The 21,000-nt window shown below is 40.8% G+C and overlaps 1 protein-coding gene across 2 annotated transcripts in view; it reads left to right on the top strand.

Moving 5' to 3' along the window:
* LOC139537587 (opioid-binding protein/cell adhesion molecule-like) overlaps positions 1-21,000 on the top strand; it is a 345,719-nt gene that overhangs the window by 151,221 nt on the left and 173,498 nt on the right. Inside the window, exon 2 of one of the 2 annotated variants that reach the window (XM_071339070.1) lies at positions 4,179-4,254. In XM_071339070.1, the coding sequence (XP_071195171.1) occupies positions 4,179-4,254 (76 nt within the window). Of the gene's footprint in view, positions 1-3,562; positions 4,255-21,000 lie in introns of those variants that run through there. The other variant, XM_071339069.1, reaches the window with a different exon arrangement.

Below are 21,000 nucleotides of genomic sequence, written 5' to 3' on the forward strand. Positions count from 1 at the left end.
AATCAGAATAAATGGGTGACTGGTCTCAGGTGAAGAATCCCGCAGGTGAAGAAGCTGGATGTGGAGGTCCTGGGCTGGCGGGTTACACCTGGTCTGCGGTTGTGAGGATGGTTGGACGTTCTGCCAAATTCTCTAAAACGACGTTGGAGGTGGCTTATGGTAGAGAAATTAACATTCAATTCTCAGGCAACAGCTCTGGTGGACATTCCTGCAGTCAGCATGCCAGCATGCTCCCTCAAAACAGCTTGGAAAATTCCAGAAAAGTATGGCATGGCTTTAGAAGCTTCTGATAGGCTAATTGACATCATTTGAGTCAATTGGATGTGTACCTGTGGATGTATTTCATCATAGGAAAATCAAAAGAAATCAGCCAAGACCTTCGAAAAAATTTTGTAGACCTCCACAAGTCTGGTTCATCCTTGGGAGCAATTTCCAAACACCTGAAGGTACCACGTTCATCTGTACAAACAATAGTACGCAAGTATAAACACCATGGGACCACGCAGCCATCATACTGCTGAGAAAGGAGACGTGTTCTGTCTCCTAGAGATGAACGTACTTTGGTGCGAAAAGTGCAAATCAATCCCACAACAACAGCAAAGGACCTTGTGAAGATGCTGTAGGAAACAGGTACAAAAGTATCTATATCCACAGTAAAACGAGTCCTATATCGACATAACCTGAAAGGCCGCTCAGCAAGGAAGCCACTGCTCCAAAACCACCATAAAAAAGCCAGACTACGGTTTACAACTGCACATGGGGACAAAGATCGTACTTTTTGGAGAAATGTCCTCTGTTCTGATGAAACAAAAATAGAACTGTTTGGCAATAATGACCATCGTTATGTTTGGAGGAAAAAGGGGGATGCTTGCAAGCCCAAAAACACCATCCCAACCGTGAAGCATGGGGGTGGCAGCATCATGTTGTGGGGGTGCTTTGCTGCGGAGGGACTGGTGCACTTCACAAAATAGATAGCATCATGAGGCAGGAAAATTCTGTGGATATATTGAAGCAACGTCTCAAGACATCAGTCAGGAAGTTAAAGCTTGGTCGCAAATGGGTCTTCCAAATGGACAATGACCACAAGTAAACTTCCAAAGTTGTAGGAAAATAGCCTAATGACAACAAAGTCAAGGTATTGGAGTGGCCATCACAAAGCCCTGACCTCAAACCTATAGAAAATGTGTTGGCAGAACTGAAAAAGCGTGTGTGAGCAAGGAGGCCTACAAACCTGACTCAGTTACACCAGCTCTGTCAGGAGGAATGGGCCAAAATTAACCCAATTTATTGTGGGAAGCTTGTGGAAGGCTACCCTAAACGTTTGACCCAAGTTAAACAATTTAAAGGCAATGCTACCAAATACTAATTGAGTGTATGTCAACTTCTGACTCACTGGGAATGTGATGAAAGAAATTAAAGCTGAAATAAATCATTCTCTCTACTATTATTCTGACATTTCACATTCTTAAAATAAACTGGTGATCTTAACTGACCTAAGACAGTGTCACGCCCTGACCAAAAGAGAGCATTTTCTATTCTCTATTTTGGTTAGGTCGGGGTGTGACTAGGGGGGGGGTGTTCCTATCTAGGTGTTTTTGTTTTCTCTGTTGGCCTGGTATGGTTCCCAATCAGAGGCAGCTGTTTATCGTTGTCTCTGATTGGAGATCATATTTAGGCAACCTTTTCCCACTGTGTTTTTGTTGGGATCTTGTTTTTGTGTGGTGCCTGTGAGCACTGCATTTGCTTCACGTTTCGTTACTCTTTATTGTTTTTTGTGAGTTTCATTGAAATAAACATGTGGAACTCTACGCACTCTACGTTGCCTTGGTCCATTTATTCCAACGATCGTGACAGACAGGGAATTTTTACTAGGATTAAATGTCAGGAATTGTGAAAAACTGAGTTTAAATGTATTTGGCTAAGGTGTATGTAAACTTCCGACTTCAACTGTACACACTACCGTTCAAAAGTTTGAGGTCACTTAGAGATTTCCTTGTTTTTTAAAGAAAAGCACATCTTTTGTCCATTAAAATAACATAAAATTGATCAGAAATACAGTGTTGACATTGTTAATGTTGTAAATGACTATTGTAGCTGGAAACTGATGATTTTTTTATGGAATATCTACATAGGTGTACAGAGGCCCATTATCAGCAACCATCACTCCTGTGTTCCAATGGCACGTTGTGTTAGCTAATCCAAGTTTATAATTTTAAAAGGCTAATTGATCATTAGAAAACTGTTTTTCAATTACGTTAGCACAGCTGAAAACTGTTGTGCTGATTAAAGAAACAATACAACTGGCCTTCTTTAGACTAATTGAGTATCTGGAGCATCAGCACTTGTGGGTTCGATTACAGGCTCAAAATGGCCAGAAACAAAGAACTTTCTTCTGAAACTCCTCAATCTATTCTTGTTCTGAGAAATGATGGCTATTCCATGCGAGAAATTGACAAGGAACCAAAGATCTCGTACAACGCTGTGTACTACTCCATTCACTGTATTTCTGATCAATTTGAAGTTATTTTAATGGACAATTTGTTTTGCTTTTCTTTCAAAAACAAGGACATTTCTAAGTGACCCCAAACTTTTGAACGGTAGTGTATATGTTTAAACCCAGACAGCTTTCAGGGAAACACTTGTGACCTCTCGTTGGGTTAACCCAGGGAAGAAGAGTAGCCAGCAATTAAAGCTTAATTTCTTTCTGCATTGGTAGGACTACTTTGTCTGGGGTAGAATGGTAGGCATAACTTTTGAAAGTACTATGCTCAGATTCCTATTATATGCAAAGTTGACAGTTTCGTTGCAAAGATGAACACATCTCTCTGTCCATTCTTAGCCTGAAATGTCGGTAATTTGTGTGGAATTAAAAAAAGATTCCGCTTACATGTAAAATGACGTAGAATTGCATGAAATGTTTATAAAAGGCTTTTTTAAATTTTTAAATCGGACCTGCAAATACGATGATAGATTAATATAATGCTTTCACTATAAAGGACATCTTTCTACCCCTACTCTTGTCCACGGTGGTCTGCGAACCCACAACCTTCTGGTCCGCAGCCCTGTGCGCTATCAAAATACCCGCGTTACCATGTCATGCTTCCAACACCAGGAACAGTTTCTAACACTGCAGAAGGCTCTAGTCGGTCCAAGACGTAAGAGTAAATGGTAGACATGTTCTCTGCTATCCACTTTGTTTCAATTGTTATTTGGGGTATATAGGAGGGTCACTTTTTTTCAAGCGTTCACGGAGTTTAGCTAAAATCTATTTTGCTGGAGGTAGTGTAATCCATTTTCATTTCAGAGAGGTCCGATTTTCTCCATGTAAACCTTATTATAAATAACATTTACTCCCATAGGCAACCCGATTGACCTATTCATTGTGGTGTTTATTGTCATTATAACGCAGACTAAGATATAGTTTAAAGGACATATACAGCCTAGCCTATAGATTTATCTCTACAAATCACTTGCTTGATCATCCAATGGGGTATTAAAAATAGCGGGAGTAGGGATGCTGCGCGGATGGCTCACATGGTTTTATAACCTGCGCAGGAGAGAACTGCAGATTTGGCTGTACGCGAGGCACACACTCGAATCAAGGAGTGATTTCACCCGATTCCGCGGTGCTGGCTGGTTGGTGGATTTAGTTTATGTACTTGATAAATAACGATACAAAACAGATTTTAGAGCATACTTGTTTCTAGAGTCACTGCAGTGTTGTGCTGTATCGGGAGAACTACCCAAGTGGAGACTTTGCTGATGCATCTTTGCGCGAGCATCCATCTCTTGGCGATTACAAATAACATACACAAAGCTGGGGAGGCGGTCTACATCAGCTTTCAGAAAACACACATCGCTTTTTTCCTCTGAAGCTTGTTGTAGCTGGACATTTCTTGGAGATAGGCTACTAGAGGCACAGATATAGCTTACTTTTTGATATTCTCACCTTATAGTTGAGGCAAGCAAATAGAGGTCGACCACCAACGACAACATCATTTCGAGTGGAGTTGAATTTCTGTGGGCATCACTATTTCGCACGGAGCAAGGAGTATTTGACATTCAAGTTTTCGTGGAAGTTGCGCACTGACGGAAAATGGGCATTTGTGGTTATTTTGTGGCGCCTTGGAAATGTCTTGTTGTCATCGGTGTAAGACTGTTATTCCTTGTACCTGCAGGAGTGCCAGCGAGGAGCGGGGATTCTTTTTCTAAGGACAACATCACTGTCAGACAAGGGGACAGTGCCGTCTTAAAGTAAGTCATTTAATTTGTACCTTATTTCAATGCTTTCAAAGTCATTGGTTCGGCGAATTGTGCAATATTGCGTGCTGGAGGACTATAATAGTCGAAAACACGTGCCAATTTTGGGGGGGAATTCATTACAAGTGTTTTTAATGTCCACAAATATCCTTCGCAAGCATGATGTGCAATATGTTATTATTTATAATTAACTCTAACTGCGTCATTCTTTCATAATCTCAAGTAAGCACTATAGCATGCAAAACGCAGACTTACCTCTAGTTCTCCATGTTATTGATAAGGTTAATGTCATTTTAATATTTTGAAGGATGCTGTGGGCATAGATACTGATATCGATGTGAAGGTGGGATAGGGTCGTCAGCTGATCATAATGCAATATTATAATATATTAACTGTTGTGGTATTGTTGTGCAAACATTTTGATTATCCAGTAACAGAATAGAAGACATTAGATTATTCCATTATTTGTAACCAATCATGTCTGGAACCCATACAAAATGTATACAGCTCTCTCTGTCTGTGAGTGAGAGCGAGAGAGATGTTATCAAATCCTATATGAATCTCTCAATTCATGAAAGACATAAGCGACGGGGGCAGAGCTGACAAAGTGTGTATTCATGCCTTGGGTGACTGAAGGAAAAGTGGATCTTATGTCACATTCCAGCCCGGTTTTGCTAAGAGCCTGGCACCATACAAAGTAGGAGCCATTCTGGAGAAAGAGAGAGTTGCCTGTGGTGGCCACTCCTGGACACATACTGGAGTCTTGGAGAGGCATCCTTGAGAGAATTTCATTTTGACCATAGAACAAAGCTGTCAACCTAAAATGATTTGCACCCTTGATAAAGACTGTATAACATAAATAATACAAATACTGCGCTAGCTATATTGAATGCTACAAAAATGGGGAAATTATATTTTTGTATAAAAAACCTAATACAATTGCTCAGAGAGAAATATTTTGTTCAACAATAATAATCTAAAAAAGATAGTGGTGAAAATGATTGGCACCCCTGTTTTCAATACTCACCCCTTGTGAGGATAACACCACTTAACTAACCCCTTGAGGATAACAGCACTTAGCCTTTTTCAATAATGTTTTCTCATAATACATTTTCTATAATGTTTTATGAGATTGGAAAAAACATTGGGAGGGATGTGATATTCTTGATATTCTTAGGTATGTGCTTATGTACTGCCTTCTTCAATTCAAACCACAAGTTTTCAATGGGGTCCGGGGACTAAGATGGCCATCGCAAAATGTTAATTTTGCTGCTAATTAACCATTTATTTGTGGATTTTGTTGTATGCTTGGGGTCATTGTCTTGCTGGAAGATCCACTTGTGGCCAAGTTTCAGCCTCCTGGCAGAGGCAACCAGGTATTTAGCTAAAATATCCTGGTACTTGGTAGAGTTCATGATTCTCTTGACCTTAACAAGAGCCCCAGGATCAGTGGAAGCAAAATAGCCCCATAACATCAAAGATCCACCACCATACCTACCTTTACAGTAGGTATGAGGTACTTTTCTGCATATGCATCCTTCTTTCGAGGCCAAACACATCACTGGTGTGCTTGACCAAAGAGCTCTCTTCTCGTCTCATCTGACCATATCACCCGGTTCCAATACAAGTGTCAATGGCATTTATCAAACTCAAAGAGTAGCATTTTAATGCAGATGTAATCAATCTGTGGTTACGCATGGCACCTATCAAGAGTACAGGTCTTAACCCAAGTTCCCAACCTGGCCCTCATACCCTACTGGCCAGCTAATCATCCCTGGCCTGCTGATTAACACCATTTTAGGTTGACAGCTTTGTTCTATGGTCAAAATGAAGTTCTCTCAAGGATGGCTCTCCAAGACTCCAGTATGTGTCCAGGAGTGGCCACCACAGGCAACTCTCTCTTTCTCCAGAATGGCTCCTACTTTGTATGGTGCCAGGCTCTTAGCAAAACCGGGCTGGAATGTGACATAAGATTCACTTTTCCTTCAGTCACCCAAGACATGAATACACACTTTGTCAGCTCTGCCCCCTTCGCTTATGTCTTTCATGAATTGGGAGATTCAGATAGAGATGTGATCAAATCCTCTCACTCACTGACAGAGAGCCCATTTTGTATGGGTTCCAGACATGATTGGTTACAAATAATGGAATAATCTAATGTCTTCTAGTCTGTAACTGGATAATCAAAATGTTTGCACAACAATACCACAACAGTTAATATAATATTGCATTATGATCAGCTGACGACCCCATCCCACCCCCTACCCACACATCGATATCAGTATCTAAGCCCACAGCATCCTTAAAAAGATTAAAATGACATTAACTGAATAAATAACATGGAACAAATGATTTTGGAAGGAGATGTTTCAAGAGCAGATGTCCACATACTTTTGGTCATGTAGAGTATGTAGTGTATATATTTTAAATATTCTTTACTGCAACCGCCAACCACTGTAGTACTCAGGAGCCTGCTCTCAATGAGTGTAGACAGCCTGCTGCTGCCTGTTGCCACTCTGCTAATCATCAGATGTGGAGAGGAGAGGAAGTAACTGAAGGGCCCTGGCTTAATTGGGTAACTGGTTAATAAAATAAATTGCATAATAAATAAATGTGACTGGTCAACTGTGTGAGTCAGGGGCTGACCCCAAGCCCGTAGAGGGCCCAAGAGGCAAAAACATAAATATAGAAATTATATACATATTTTTATTATTAGCATTTTTTATCCAATCACAGGAGCAGGCTCTCAATGTTCAAAATACACCAGGCAGCATAATTTAGCCACATAGAATCAATATAAAAAAATAACTGTGGATTAAGTTTTATCACAACCACATCTGCCAAAATAAAGGAAACACCAACATAAAGTCTCTTAAAAAGGTGCTGGGCCACCATGAGCTGGCAGATCAGCTTCAATGCACCTTGGCATAGATTCTACAAGTGGACCCAAACCATGCCAGGAAAATGCACCCACACCACAACATACAGTTGTCATGACTCGCCATCCTGGATGGAGATCAAAGGTGCCTGCTAACCAAAGGTTTCAAGACGCCCTCTCCTGGGGGAGTTGGCCAGTTTTATGACATCGTAAATACCTTGCAGGAACTATCTCTCCTTGACCATGCAGTATTGAGGGGAAAGAACCCTTTTGTTACAAGGAGATTCCTCCTGCCAAAACTACAACATCCAAAAATGGATAATGGAACAATATTTCCAACACAAAGAATGTGGGAAATGGTCGGGAGGGACTTAAAGAACTATCATGTCAGATAATTTATTGTTTGGTGATATCGGCAGGTAGCCTAGGGGGTGGCAGGTAGCCTAGTGCGTTGGGCCAGTAACCGAAAGGTTGCTGGATCGAATCCCCGAGCTGACAAGGTAAAAATATGTTGTTCTGCCCCTGAACAAGGCAGTTAACCCACTGTTCCCTGGTAGGCCGTCATTGTAAATAATAATTTGTTCTTAACTGACTTGCCAAGTTAAATAAAGGTTAAAATAAAAAAATATCATTAAAGACATTATAACGGAAACATTGGAACTTTAAGAGCTTTCACAATGTTTGTCAGTTGCATCTAAATGTTGTAAAACTTATATGATTAAATATACAACTATTTGTGAGAAGATGAAATGTGACTCTAGCCTTCTAAATGACAATTGTTTTTCATGTAAAGTTTTACCCAGTCAGTAACCACACCCACGCGAGCACAGACATTATGCCAAAAGGATGGAACACCCCTTTTTCCAGACTGCTTATAAAAGGACTCCTAACGAAATGTACATTAGACCAGACAGCATGGAGCGGTGGCTACACGGCTGAGAAATAGTTTTAAACTAAAGACCAGTATACGGACGGTAAGCCGGACGTCACAAATGGTTTAAAACTACCAGACCAGAAAGCGTGGAGCTGTGGCTACACGTATAAAATGGTTTGACTGTACCAGACCAGACAAATAGTAAGACCTTCTGAAACTCAACAGAGAAGAAGAAGACTAGATATGCACCGCCTGCAGCTCTGTATGTAACGTAGTGTAAGAAACTCGACCGAAGACGAGAAAAGAAGAACATTTCCCTATCAAACGGCCATTGGTACGTCTGATGTATCCATTCTAACACACACTTCAAGAACAAAGGAAACCTACTACAACTACTAAGGACATGGTGACCTCTGGTGAACAACCAGACACTTACACAACCAGAGACTTTCTGTCGAACTATTCGTCATAGACTGATCTGGCGAATTCAACAGTGAGAGACAACAAAGATATACAAGCGTAAATTTGTACATTGCATTTCTAAATCCGAATGAGCGGTTGTTAGGGTGCTAAATATCCACATTTAAATTCCTTTGTCTCTCCTTCTCCCACTCTTTCTTTCCCCACCCCTTCATTGTGTAACCAGCCGTCATATCGGGTTAGTCTACTAGGCACTTTTCATTGCATTATGTAGTAATCAATGTATAATCTATCCTGTGTGTGTGTTTATGTAATTCTGTGTGATTATTTAGTTATTTAGTAAATAAATAATTATGCCAATTTGTGTATCGCTGAGTCATCATGTAGACTAGGGTTCGTGCAGATTTAACGGATTAAGCGACGTTCAGAATAAGACTGATATGAGGTAATAATAATTAATGGATGACTATGGACGATATATTCTGATATTCTTGAGTTTATTCGGGAAAGATTAACTCATAAAACAAACTTTTTCCGTGGTGCCCCAAGATTTCCAATGCGTTAATTGTTACATGATTAATTTAATCATCGTAATAATTTAACATAGTTAATTGGATAAAATAATCATCATCGCATTAATGGTAGTCACGTCACAGTATACTTTATCCCTTGTTTACTCAAGTGGTTCCTTTATTTTGGCAGTTACCGGTATGCCTACAGTTGGAAAGGCTGCAGTTTGGGCAGCATGCACGCCAAATATAGGCTTGTTAAATTGTGGCCATAGACAAATAATGCATATAAGGGTTTTGTAACCGTTTACCCTGGCAAATTGACTGTTGTACTCATGGGTACACTAACAATGTATGTCAGTCCTGATCTGAATGGGAAGTGCCATCTATGGATTATATTTCTATGGTTGGTTGCGGCTGTCGTTTTGCCTTTTGCAGATTTCAAAATACAATTGCGGGAAAACGTTTTGTTTTGGAAAGCAAATGTCTTCTGCTGAAAGGAGAAGACTAATCTGTCTGTAGAACCAACATTTTTTGCTAACAGCAGCACTGTATTTCAAAGTAACTCAGCTATTCCCATGACGAGCGCACCGGTCATCACCGTGAGTAACCTATGGCTTCAACTTCTTCATTAAATGAGTCAGTATGCCACTGGAAATTGTATTTAGTACCCTACTGTCGGCTATGATATACACTGAACAAAAATCTAAACGGAACATGTACAGTGTTAGTCCCATGTTTCACGAGCTGAAATAAAACATTCCAGATATTTTCAAAACACACAAAAAGCTCATTTCTGTAAAATGTTGTGCACAAATTTGTTTACATCCCTGTTAGTGGGCATTTCTCCTTTGCCAAGATAATCCATCTACCTGACAGGTGTGACATATCAAGAAGATGATTAACCTTTCTAGGACACACGTTCCACTAGCGGAACCCCTCGACAACATTCCGCTGAAAAGGCAGCGCGGGAAATTCAATTTTTTTTTGTTGAAATATGTAACTTTCACACATTAACAAGTAAAATACAGCAAATGAAAGATAAACATCTTGTTAATCTACCCATCGTGTCCGATCTAAAAAATGTTTTACAGCGAAAACACAACATATGATTATGTTAGATCACCGCCAAGTCCAAAAAACACACAGCCATTTTCCCAGCCAAAGATAGGAGTCACAAAAAGCAGAAAGAGATAAAATGAATCACTAACCTTTGATCTTCATCAGATGACACTCATAGGACATCATGTTACACAATACATGTATGTTTTGTTCGATAATGTGCATATTTATATCCAAAAACCTCAGTTTACATTGGCACCATGTTCAGAAATGCCTCCAAAATATCTGGAGAAATTGCAGCGAGCCACATCAAATAACAGAAATACTCATCATAAACTTTGATGAAAGATACATGTTTTACATAGAGTTAAAGATACACTTGTTCTTAATGCAACCACTGTCAGATTTCAAAAAACTTTACGGAAAAAGCAAACCATGCAATAATCTGAGACGGCACTCAGATAGAAACAACATTTCTCCGCCAACAGAAATTACATTTTAAATATTCCCTTTGATGATCTTCATCAGAATGCACTCCCAGGAATCCTAGTTCCACAATAAATTGTTGTTTTGTTCGATAATGTCCATTATTTATGTCCATGTAGCTACTTTTGTTAGCACGTTTAGTACACATATCCAAACGCTCGTGCAGTTCCAGGCGAACTTCGGACGAAAACTTCAAAAAGTTATATTACAGGTCGAATAAACTTGTCAAACTAAGTATAGAATCAATCTTTAGGATGTTGTTATCATAAATATTCAATAACGTTCCAACTGGAGAATTCCTTTGTGTCTATAGAAGTAATGGAACGCAAGTTGATATTATGTGGAATGCGCGTGACCAGGACCTGGCTCTCTGCCAGACCACTGACTCAAACAGCTCCCATCCGGTTCAACATCACAGAAGCTTCATTCAACGTTCTACAGACTGTTGACATCTAGTGGAAGCCGTAGGAAGTGCAAACAGATCCATATCCCACTGGGATTTCAATAGGCGATGAGTTGAAAATCGACCAGCATCAGAATTCCCACTTCCTGTTTGGATTTTTTCTCAGGTTTTTGCCTGCCATATGAGTTCTGTTATACTCACAGACATCATTCAAACAGTTTTAGAAACTTCAGAGTGTTTTCTATCCAATACTAATAATAATATGCATATATTAGCATCTGGGACAGAGTAGGAGGCAGTTCACTCTGGGCATGCTATTCATCCAAAGTGAAAATGCTGCCCCCTATCCCTAAAAAGTTAAACAGCATGATCATTGCGCAGGTGCACCTTGTGCTGGGGACAATGAAATGCCACTCTAAAATGTTCCGTTTTGTCACACAACACAATGCCACAGATGTGCAGTTGGCATGCTGACCACCATGTCCACCATAGCTATTGTCAGAGAATTTAATGTTAATTTCTCTACCATAAGCCACCTCAAACATCGTTTTAGAGAATTTGGCACTACGTCCAACCGGCCTCACAACCGCAGACCACATGTAACCATGCCTGCCCAGGATATCCACATCCGGCTTCTTCACCTGCAGGATCATCTGAGACCGAAGAATATCTGCACAAACTTTCAGAAACCGTCTCAGGGAAGCTCATCTGCATGCTCATCATCCTCACCGGGGTCTTGACCTGACTGCAGTTGGGTGTCGTAACCGACTTCAGTGGGCAAATGCTCACCTTCGATGGCCATTGGCATGCTGGAGAATTGTGCTCTTCACGAATTAATCTGGTTTCAACTGTACTGTTTGGCATTGTGTGGGCGAGCAGTTTGCTGATGTCAATGTTGTGAACAGAGTGCCCATGGTGGTGGTGGGGTTATGGTATGGGAAGGCATAAGCTACGGACAACTAACACAATTGCATTTTATCGATGGCAATTTGAATGCACAGAGATCCAGTGACGAGATCTTGAGGCCCATTGTCGTGCCACTCATCCACTGCCATCACCTCATGTTTCAGCATAATAATGCATGGCCCCATGTAGCAAGGATCTTTACACAATTCCTGGAGCTGAAAATGTTCGTTCTTCCGTGGCCTGCATACTCACCAGACATATCACCCGTTGAGCTTGTTTGGGATGCTCTGGATCGACGTGTACGACAGCGTGTTCCAGTTCCTACCAATATCCAGCAACTTCGCTCAGCCATTGAAGAGGAATGGGACAACATTCCACAGGCCACAATCAACAGCCTGATCAACTCTATGCGAAGGAGATGTGTCGTGCTGCATGGGGCAAGTGGTGGTCACACCAGAGACTGAATGGATTTCTGATCCACGCAGCTACTTAAAAAAAAGAAGATATCTGTGACCAACAGAAGCATATCTGTATTCCCAGTCATGTGAAATCCATAGATTAGGGCCTAATTAATGTATTTCAATTGACTGATTTCCTTATATGAACTGTAACTGAGTAAAATCGTTGAAATTGTTGCATATTGCGTTTATATTTTTGTTGTGTGTGTGTGCATACATACATATACACACACAGTTGTATTCGGAGGTTTACATACACCTTAGCCAAATACATTTAAACTCAATTTTTCACAATTCCTGATATTTAATCCTAGTAAAAATTCCCTGTCGTAGGTCAGTTAGGATCACCACTTTATTTTAAGAATGTGAAATGACAGAATAATAGTAGAGAGAACGATTTATTTCAGCTTTTATTTCTTTCATCACATTCCCAGTGGTTCAGAAGTTTACATACACTGCCTTTAAATTGTTTAACCTGGGTCAAACGTTTACGGTAGCCTTCCACAAGCTTCCCACAATAAGTTGGGTGAATTTTGGCCCATTCCTCCTGACAGAGCTGGTGTAACTGAGTCAGGTTTGTAGGCTTCCTTGCTCGCACACGCTTTTTCAGTTCTACCCACACATTTTCTATAGGATTGAGGTCAGGGCCTTGTGATGGCCACTCCAATACCTTGACTTTGTTGTCCTTAAGCTATTTTTCCTCCAAACATAACGATGGTCATTATGGCCAAACAGTTCTATTTTTGTTTCATCAGACCAGAGGACATTTCTCCAGAAAGTACAATCTTTGTCCCCATGTGCAGTTGCAAACCGTAGTCTGGCTTTTTTATGGCGGTTTTGGAGCAGTGGCTTCTTCCTTTCTGAGCGGCCTTTCAGGTTATGTCGATATAGGACTCGGTTTACTGTGGATATAGATACTTTTGTACCTGTTTCCTCCAGCATCTTCACAAGGTCCTTTGCTGTTGTTGTGGGATTGATTTGCACTTTTCGCACCAAAGTACGTTCATCTCTAGGAGACAGAACACGTCTCCTTCCTGCACAGTATGAGGGCTGCGTGGTCCCATGGTGTTTATACTTGCGTACTATTGTTTGTACAGATGAACGTGGTACCTTCAGGTGTTTGGAAATTGCTCCCAATGATGAACCAGACTTGCAGAGGTCTACAATTTTTTTTAGTTGAGGTTTTGGCTGATTTCTTTTGATTTTTGCATGATGTCAAGCAAAGAGGCACTGAGTTTGAAGGTAGGCCTTAATATATATCCACGGGTACACCTCCAATTGACTCAAATTATGTCCGTTAGCCTATCAGAAGCTTCTAAAGCCATGACATAATTTTCTGGAATTTTCCAAGCTGTTTAAAGGCACAGTCAACTTAGTGTATGTAAACTTCTGACCCACTGGAATTGTGATACAGTGAAATAATCTGTCTGTAAACAATTGTTGGAAAAATTACTTGTCATGCACAAAGTAGATGTCCTAACTGACTTGCCAAATCTATAGTTTGTTAACAAGACATTTGTGGAGTGGTTGAAAAACGCGTTTTAATGACTCCAACCTAAGTGTATGTGAACTTCCGACTTCAACTGTGGGTTACCTCACGGACATAACAGAAAAACTGAATGAGCTCAACTATGAGCTTCAGGGAAAAGACAAACACGTGGCACACATGATCAGCCCTGTCAATGCCTTTAAGGCCAAGGTGGATGTGTGGGCTTCTCAGCTGAGGAATGGAAGGCTGGTGCACTTTCCAAACCTGGAGAAAATGTTGCAAAACATCGGAAACAAAGATGCTTTTCTCCCTCAAGAATTCTGTGCCCACCTGGAGAAACTGGCATCCGAATTCAAAAGGCGTTTTCAGGAGTTAAATGACATAGGGGAAGTTGTTGCATTCATCTCAAACCCTTTCCTCCCCATTGAGATTGACGTGTCTGCCAGATTCCAGCAAGTATTTGCTTTACCAATCAGAGTTGACATGGAGATAATTTAATTGCAAAATAACATCGAGATGAAAGCATGATCAAGAGAAAGTGACTTTTGGGGTAAACACTGAAAAGTTTCCCCTTCTTTCATCCTGCACACTTAAGGTGAAGGCCTACTTTGGATCAACATATCTCTGTGAGATGGCCTTTTCACAGATGAAAATAATCAAGTCAAAGAACAGGTCTTGTCTAACTAATAGACATCTCACAGACCGCGTCAGACTTGCTGTGTCAAACTATGAGCCAGACTACAGAGCACTTGCTGATGGTGTGCATCACAGCCGTCACATTGAATGTGTGTGGGGAGGGGATCTCATCCACAGCCATCAGAGTGAGTGAGTATTGCCAGTTTGAAATTTGTTGTAGGCTACATTGTTTACAAAAGGATATGATCTGTGTTGTAAACTCAGCAAAAAAGGAAACGTTCCTTTTTCAGGACACTGTCTTTCAAAGATAATTAGTAAAAATCCAAATAACTTCACAGATCTTCATTGTAAAGGGTTTAAACACTGTTTCCCATGTTTGTTCAATGAATCATAAACAATTAATGAACATGCACCTGTGGAACGGTCGTTAAGACACTAACAGCTTAGACATAAGGCAATTAAGGTCACAGTTGTGAAAACTTGGGACACTAAAGAGGCCTTTCTACTGACTCTGAAAAACACCAAAAGAAAGATGCCCAGGGGCCCACTGCAGATGTGGCCAGGGCAATAAATTGCAATGTCCGTACTGTGAGACGCCTTAGACAGCGCTACAGGGAGACCGGACTGACAGCTGATCGTCCTCGCAGTGGCAGACCACATGTAACAACACCTGCACAGGATCGGTACATCCGAACATCACACCTGCGGGACAGGTACAGGATGGCAACAACAACTGCCCGAGTTACACCAGGAATGCATAATCCCTCCATCAGTGCTCAGACTGTCCGCAATAGGCTGAGAGAGGCTGGACTGAGGGTTTGTAGGCCTGTTGGCTGGACTGAGGACCTGCCTTACATCACCGGCAACAACGCCTATGGCACAAACCCACCGTCGCTGGACCAGACAGGACTGGCAAAACGTGCTCTTCACTGACGAGTTGCGGTTTTGTCTCACCAGGGGTGATGGTCGGATTCGCGTTTATCGTCGAAGGAATGAGCGTTACACCGGAGGCCTGTACTTTGGAGGTGGAGGGTCCATCATGGTCTGGGGCGATGTGTCACAGCATCATCGGACTGAGCTTGTTGTCATTGCAGGCAATCTCAACGCTGTGCATTACAGGGAAGACACCCTCCTCCCTTATGTGGTACCATTCCTGCAGGCTCATCCTGACATGACCCTCCTAGCATGACAATGCCACCAGCCATACTGCTCGTTTTGTGCGTGATTTCCTGCAAGACAGGAATGTCAGTGTTCTGCCATGGCCAGCAAAGAGCCCGGATCTCAATCCCATTGAGCACGTCTGGGACCTGTTGGATCGGAGGGTGAGGGCTAGGGCCATTCCCCCCAGAAATGTCTGGGAACTTGCAGGTGCCTTGGTGGAAGAGTGGGGTAACATCTCACAGCAAGAACTGGCAAATCTGGTGCAGTCCATGAGGTGGAGATGCACTGCAGTACTTATTGCAGCTGGTGGCCACACCAGATACTGATTGTTACTTTTGATTTTGACCCCACCTTTGTTCAGGGACACATTATTCCATTTATGTTAGTCACATGTCTGTGGAACTTGTTCAGTTTGTCTCAGTTGTTGAATCTTGTTATGTTCATACAAATATTTACACATGTTGAGTTTTCTGAAAATAAATGCAGTTGACAGTGAGAGGACTTTCCTTTTTTTGCTGAGTTTGTTGTTCAAAAAGGGAAAGTGAAACAGTACATGATTGGCTTAGGCCTGTAATTGACTGATTTGAGGTAATATATAAATGGTGAATGACTAATAGGCCTGTGGAAATATTGAAAAATGTAATATGACTGTTATAAAATGTTGAATGATAGTTGCACTTCTAATTATACTATTTGTAAAATAAATGTATACTTATCGTGTGACTGACAGGTAACATAATAAAGAATGTCAAAGTGGAACTACATTGTGGCCTTGTGTTTTTGTCAATTTTTGCAAGTGGTAGATCTTGGTTTACATTTGGACTTGAGGTGTGATCTTATGCATGAAAAGGTTGGTGACCACTGCCCTAGAGTCACTCAGATTGCCATTACTTAAAGATCTAAAACATAATAGCCATTAGAAAAGGCTGAAGATATTAAGTAAAATGTGTCTGCCTAGGAAAAGGGCAAAGTAATGCTAGCAATATATGTATATTCTAACTTTGGCTACCACATGTTTCAGGAAATAGTACAGAGGCTCAGCTTCCGAATAAGATTGCACTTTAAGCACTGTCACCAGCAAAGAAAATTGCAACCTTGAGGAAATGTGGCCATTTAGAAATTTGTCAGCCATACTCACAACAAGTGTCATGGCTGTTGCTGGTGTCCTCGGTCAACCATAACCAGTGGCAAAGACCTGCATGAACACAAAAGCAAAGAGGCGCACAAAAAAAGTTCTCTATAGCTAAACTGCACAGCAAAATCACAAGTATCAATCAGTGGAGGCTGCTGAGGGGAGGACGGCTAATAATAATGTCTGGAACGGAGCAAATGGAATGGCATGGAAACCATGTGTTTGATGTATTTGATACCATTCTCCCAATTAAGGTGCCACCAACCTCCTCCGGTATCAGTGGTACATGTATTGGAATTACCAACAAAACCAAGGAGTGCACAAGAAAATAGTATTTGATTTCAATGTTTGTGCTAATATGCTCCGTTCGACTTCCTGTCTGTGGCAGCATGGCGCCCGTATTGCGAGGCTGATTAGCTAGGACAAACAGGTGTTTGTAATCCTTGTCTGATTTTGTTCTGGGGAAGTGGGTATTATCTAGCTGGATTCAATACTTTCTTGTGCACTGCTTGGTGTTTAAAAGGATGGCGATTTAGTAAGAACTGTCTACCGATTAGACATACCTTCCGGCGTGGGAAAAGTGTTGCTTAACTGGTACAGTCACAGGTTCAGACTTATGTTTTATTCTAGGTCTGTACTCTGGGCTAACCAGGATATTGCTGCAGCAAAAAGTAAAAGTAGGCAAATGCTGCAGGTAATTGTAATCACTTGCCAATCAGCGGCAATAATATATACCAGTAGTTGAAATCTCAGATAGTAACACATCTACTGTAATAAAATGGAATTAAATGTTCAGTAGAATTCATCTTGCACAATTCAGAAATTAAAAGCTCACATTTCAATCACATCGGAAAAAATGTTCTCCACATGACATTGATGATCTCGTAATGGTTTAGAAACAAAGGACCGTTCGTTCGACCATTCCTCCAAGAACAAAAAGACAACCAGAGAATCAATGCTTTGTTATATCAAACATTCAACAAGACATTGGGAATTGGAAAGGACCATTCAATAAGACAACTGAAAGCACAGCAGAAAATAGATTATGAACCAAATGCATAGCAATTCAATGGATGAGAAAACCCTTTGAGATGGATGTGAACACTGCGTGGGACAATAACCATATTATCCTAGACTCCTGCAACATGCAATGATCAGTGGCGTGTATTCATGGATGCCAAGGGAAGCCCCAAAAAATATATAAAAACAATGTGTATTTCGTCTCTGTGTTAAATATTTTTTCTTCAATTCAAAGAGGCTAAATGTATCTCACCGGAGAAAGCATACACGAGAGCAAAACAGCGCCCTTTTGTCTCGCCCATCTATCTGATAGATGTCTGGTAAAAAATAAAAATAATATTTTTTTTTTTTCTTCATTTAACTAGGCAAGTCACTTAATAACAAATTCTTATTTTCAATGACGGCCTAGGAACAGTGGGTTAACTGCAGCTCCTGGTTTCTTTGCGACTTGCGTTAACTCTGTGGTTCTAAATCAATAGTTGTTTAGTAGTGCAAAAATGTGCGTAAAATGTACTTGCTTGACCATGCTGTAAGTCATCTAACTGTTTGTTACATGCAATATGCTTTGTGGACTTCACCGGACAGAGGTTGCTCTCCGGTTTTGTGATGAAACAGGTGATGTTGAATGTATTCTTCCACTGTGTCTTCTTATTATCTGAGCCTTAGGGCTATATATCACGTTGGAAACAGGTTAAAGAGCAAACAACAAAATTATCACAATACAGGCTGTAATATGGAATCATATTCTGGGAAAGTGGGTTATGCTTGCTGTTGAGAACACAGGATAGAAAGGTTACCGGAAATTAGTGTAATATGAATATAATTCACCCAAATGAACAACCATTCTATGATTGAAACCTTTTGAACCTCAACATTGCAATAGGGGTAGTCTGCAGTATACCCTTAGTACATTAAATAATTGTTCAAGGCCAAGAGTGAGAATCAATATCACAGGCCTCACTTTGGCATATAATTTACTTGTAACCGTAAGAAAAGTTCATCAGCATTGGAGTCAGATTAAAACAATTGGTACAGATCATCATGTCAAACTTGTTAGGTAACGGACATACATTGAAGGCCTCGTACGACACGAATGCCCTCACACAAACATGCATCTGGAACACCCATGCCCAATTCCCTGCAGAGATGTAAAGCCCATGGCAGAATCCAACAATATGCCTTCATATTCATGATATAAAGAAAATCTATTAACCTTTGGAAGAAATAAGAGGGAATTACCAAGAGGAGCCTGTTGTATTGTGCAAGATTAATACGACACTCATTAGAGACGATCCCAGAAATGAAATCAAATGGAACATTAGACATTTTGTTGTTTTTACAACCAGCATAGGGATTTCAATATAAACTGTAGGGAATTACTTTTTAAATGGTTTTGAAGGAATAAAAAAATGACTTTACAATAAACTTTGAATTTCCCTCTCCAGAAAGATAGCAGTAACTCAAAACACATGCAACGATATGGCCTCCTAGCATTTTCCTTCTGCAGTGTTTGGTACTCACAAGTTCACCTGGTTGGGTTGGTACAATTGTTAAGACAGAAAATAATAATTTCAACCTAATTGACTCTTGCTCCTTCACAATCCCACAAAAGCAATAGTTTGAAAAAGTATTCCAGTCAGACTAGCAGCAGACAATTACCTTTTCTCAATTGGTTTTGCTAAGTCCACCATCCTCTGTCCTCTCCTTGCCTCCTTTTGAAAGAGGTAATTGAGGTGTGGTGACAAGGAGAAGGATCATGGACGGAAATGCGCTTGTTTGAAATGGTCCTCTACTCACGTGTCATCAGGACAATGATGTTTACAGAGGTGGATCACAAAATAAATGTGTAAAGTAATAAAAACAAATTAAGTTAGTTGTGCAATACATTTTATAGATAAAGCAATATCTATAAAATAGAAGCAAAACTTCTGCGGTAGGATACGCTCCTGCTTCTTTGCCAAAAGGAGGCTATCAAGGAGGGGAGGACCATCTTCCATTTGCCTATTAACGAATTGACACAATCCGCGACCACTTATCGGTTTCCGGGTCACGGAGGAGAGAGGACAGAGGAGTTTGGACTTTTGCCCAAACGAGAACTATCAATGTGTGAAGAATCAAAATGGCTGCCCAACAACATGTGGCAGCAGCCATTGCCAAAGCAAGGCTTTTGACTAGCGGGGCATTTAAGCCCTGAACAACGCCTGACAGACAGTTGGTCTGCCAGGCTGCGTGCCGCCCCCAGGACCTGAGCCAATCACAGCAGGGCTGCTTAGCATGCTAACTCGGCTAACTAGTCTTGTGATCTAGCTAGGTAGTCTTGTGAGTTATCTATGCTGGTTGGTAGCCTGCATAATTTATATGTCTATAGAGTATATTTATAAGAGAGACTTCATGTTTTGTGGATAATATTTACATTTAAAGAGGGGTGAGCTCCACTCCTTACAGGCTGACCATATTCCCTTTCAGCCTCAGAGCTTGATGAGATTTAATAGTAACATCAGAGACTGATAAATCAGGATGCTGCCTTGTAGGATGTTTCATTAACAAAGCTCCTTGCAGGCATATTAGCTGTTAAAGTGCCTTATAGGCTGATGCATATGATCCAGTGGGTGAGCTCTATTCCTGGCAGGCTGATCAGATTCATTAGCATTCTTAATGTCTGATTAGTCGGTCTTGTAGGCTGTCACAAGGGGAGTTATGGCCTGAAATCGTCAACCCTGTTACAGTCCACCCTGTCACTTTAATAGTTACTTTTATAGTCACTTTTATTCATTTAACCTCTTAAGATGGGAAAACATGTTTTTTATGACAATGTTACAATTAGGTGAAATAAAGTAATTTTTTACCAAATTACACTACCCAAATTACACTATATTTGTAGAATCACACATCTCACTGAATTCCCTTATCTCTGTCTGTGTGTTGTGAATGTCAGAGCACAAAATAGAAAATGTCCCTTTTGATAATATCGACCAATGAGAATTGGCATCTGGAGGCATTTATTCATGCAGGCCAGGTACATCCTCTTCGATTTGGTCAAACTGTCCATTGGATCCAAGGAAAGAGCAGATGGTGACCGGGCTCCGGTTGCCATTATTAGCTTGGCTGGATATGAGTTATCATTTTTATGAGGCCAAATTACTCAGAGTATTAAAAAAAATTAAGTGTTGAACATGCAGAGGCGCCACACACCCCCTGATGCTTAAATGAGGGTGTCATTAGCTTAAGCTGCTGGGCTCTAAAGGCTTGATTTTAATGTTGGTTGCCGAGCAGTCAGCAATCAAACAGTTTTTGAAAGGATAACAT

This window comes from Salvelinus alpinus, chromosome 13 (genome assembly GCF_045679555.1).
Source record: "Salvelinus alpinus chromosome 13, SLU_Salpinus.1, whole genome shotgun sequence".
Classification (NCBI taxonomy): Eukaryota; Metazoa; Chordata; class Actinopteri; order Salmoniformes; family Salmonidae; genus Salvelinus; species Salvelinus alpinus.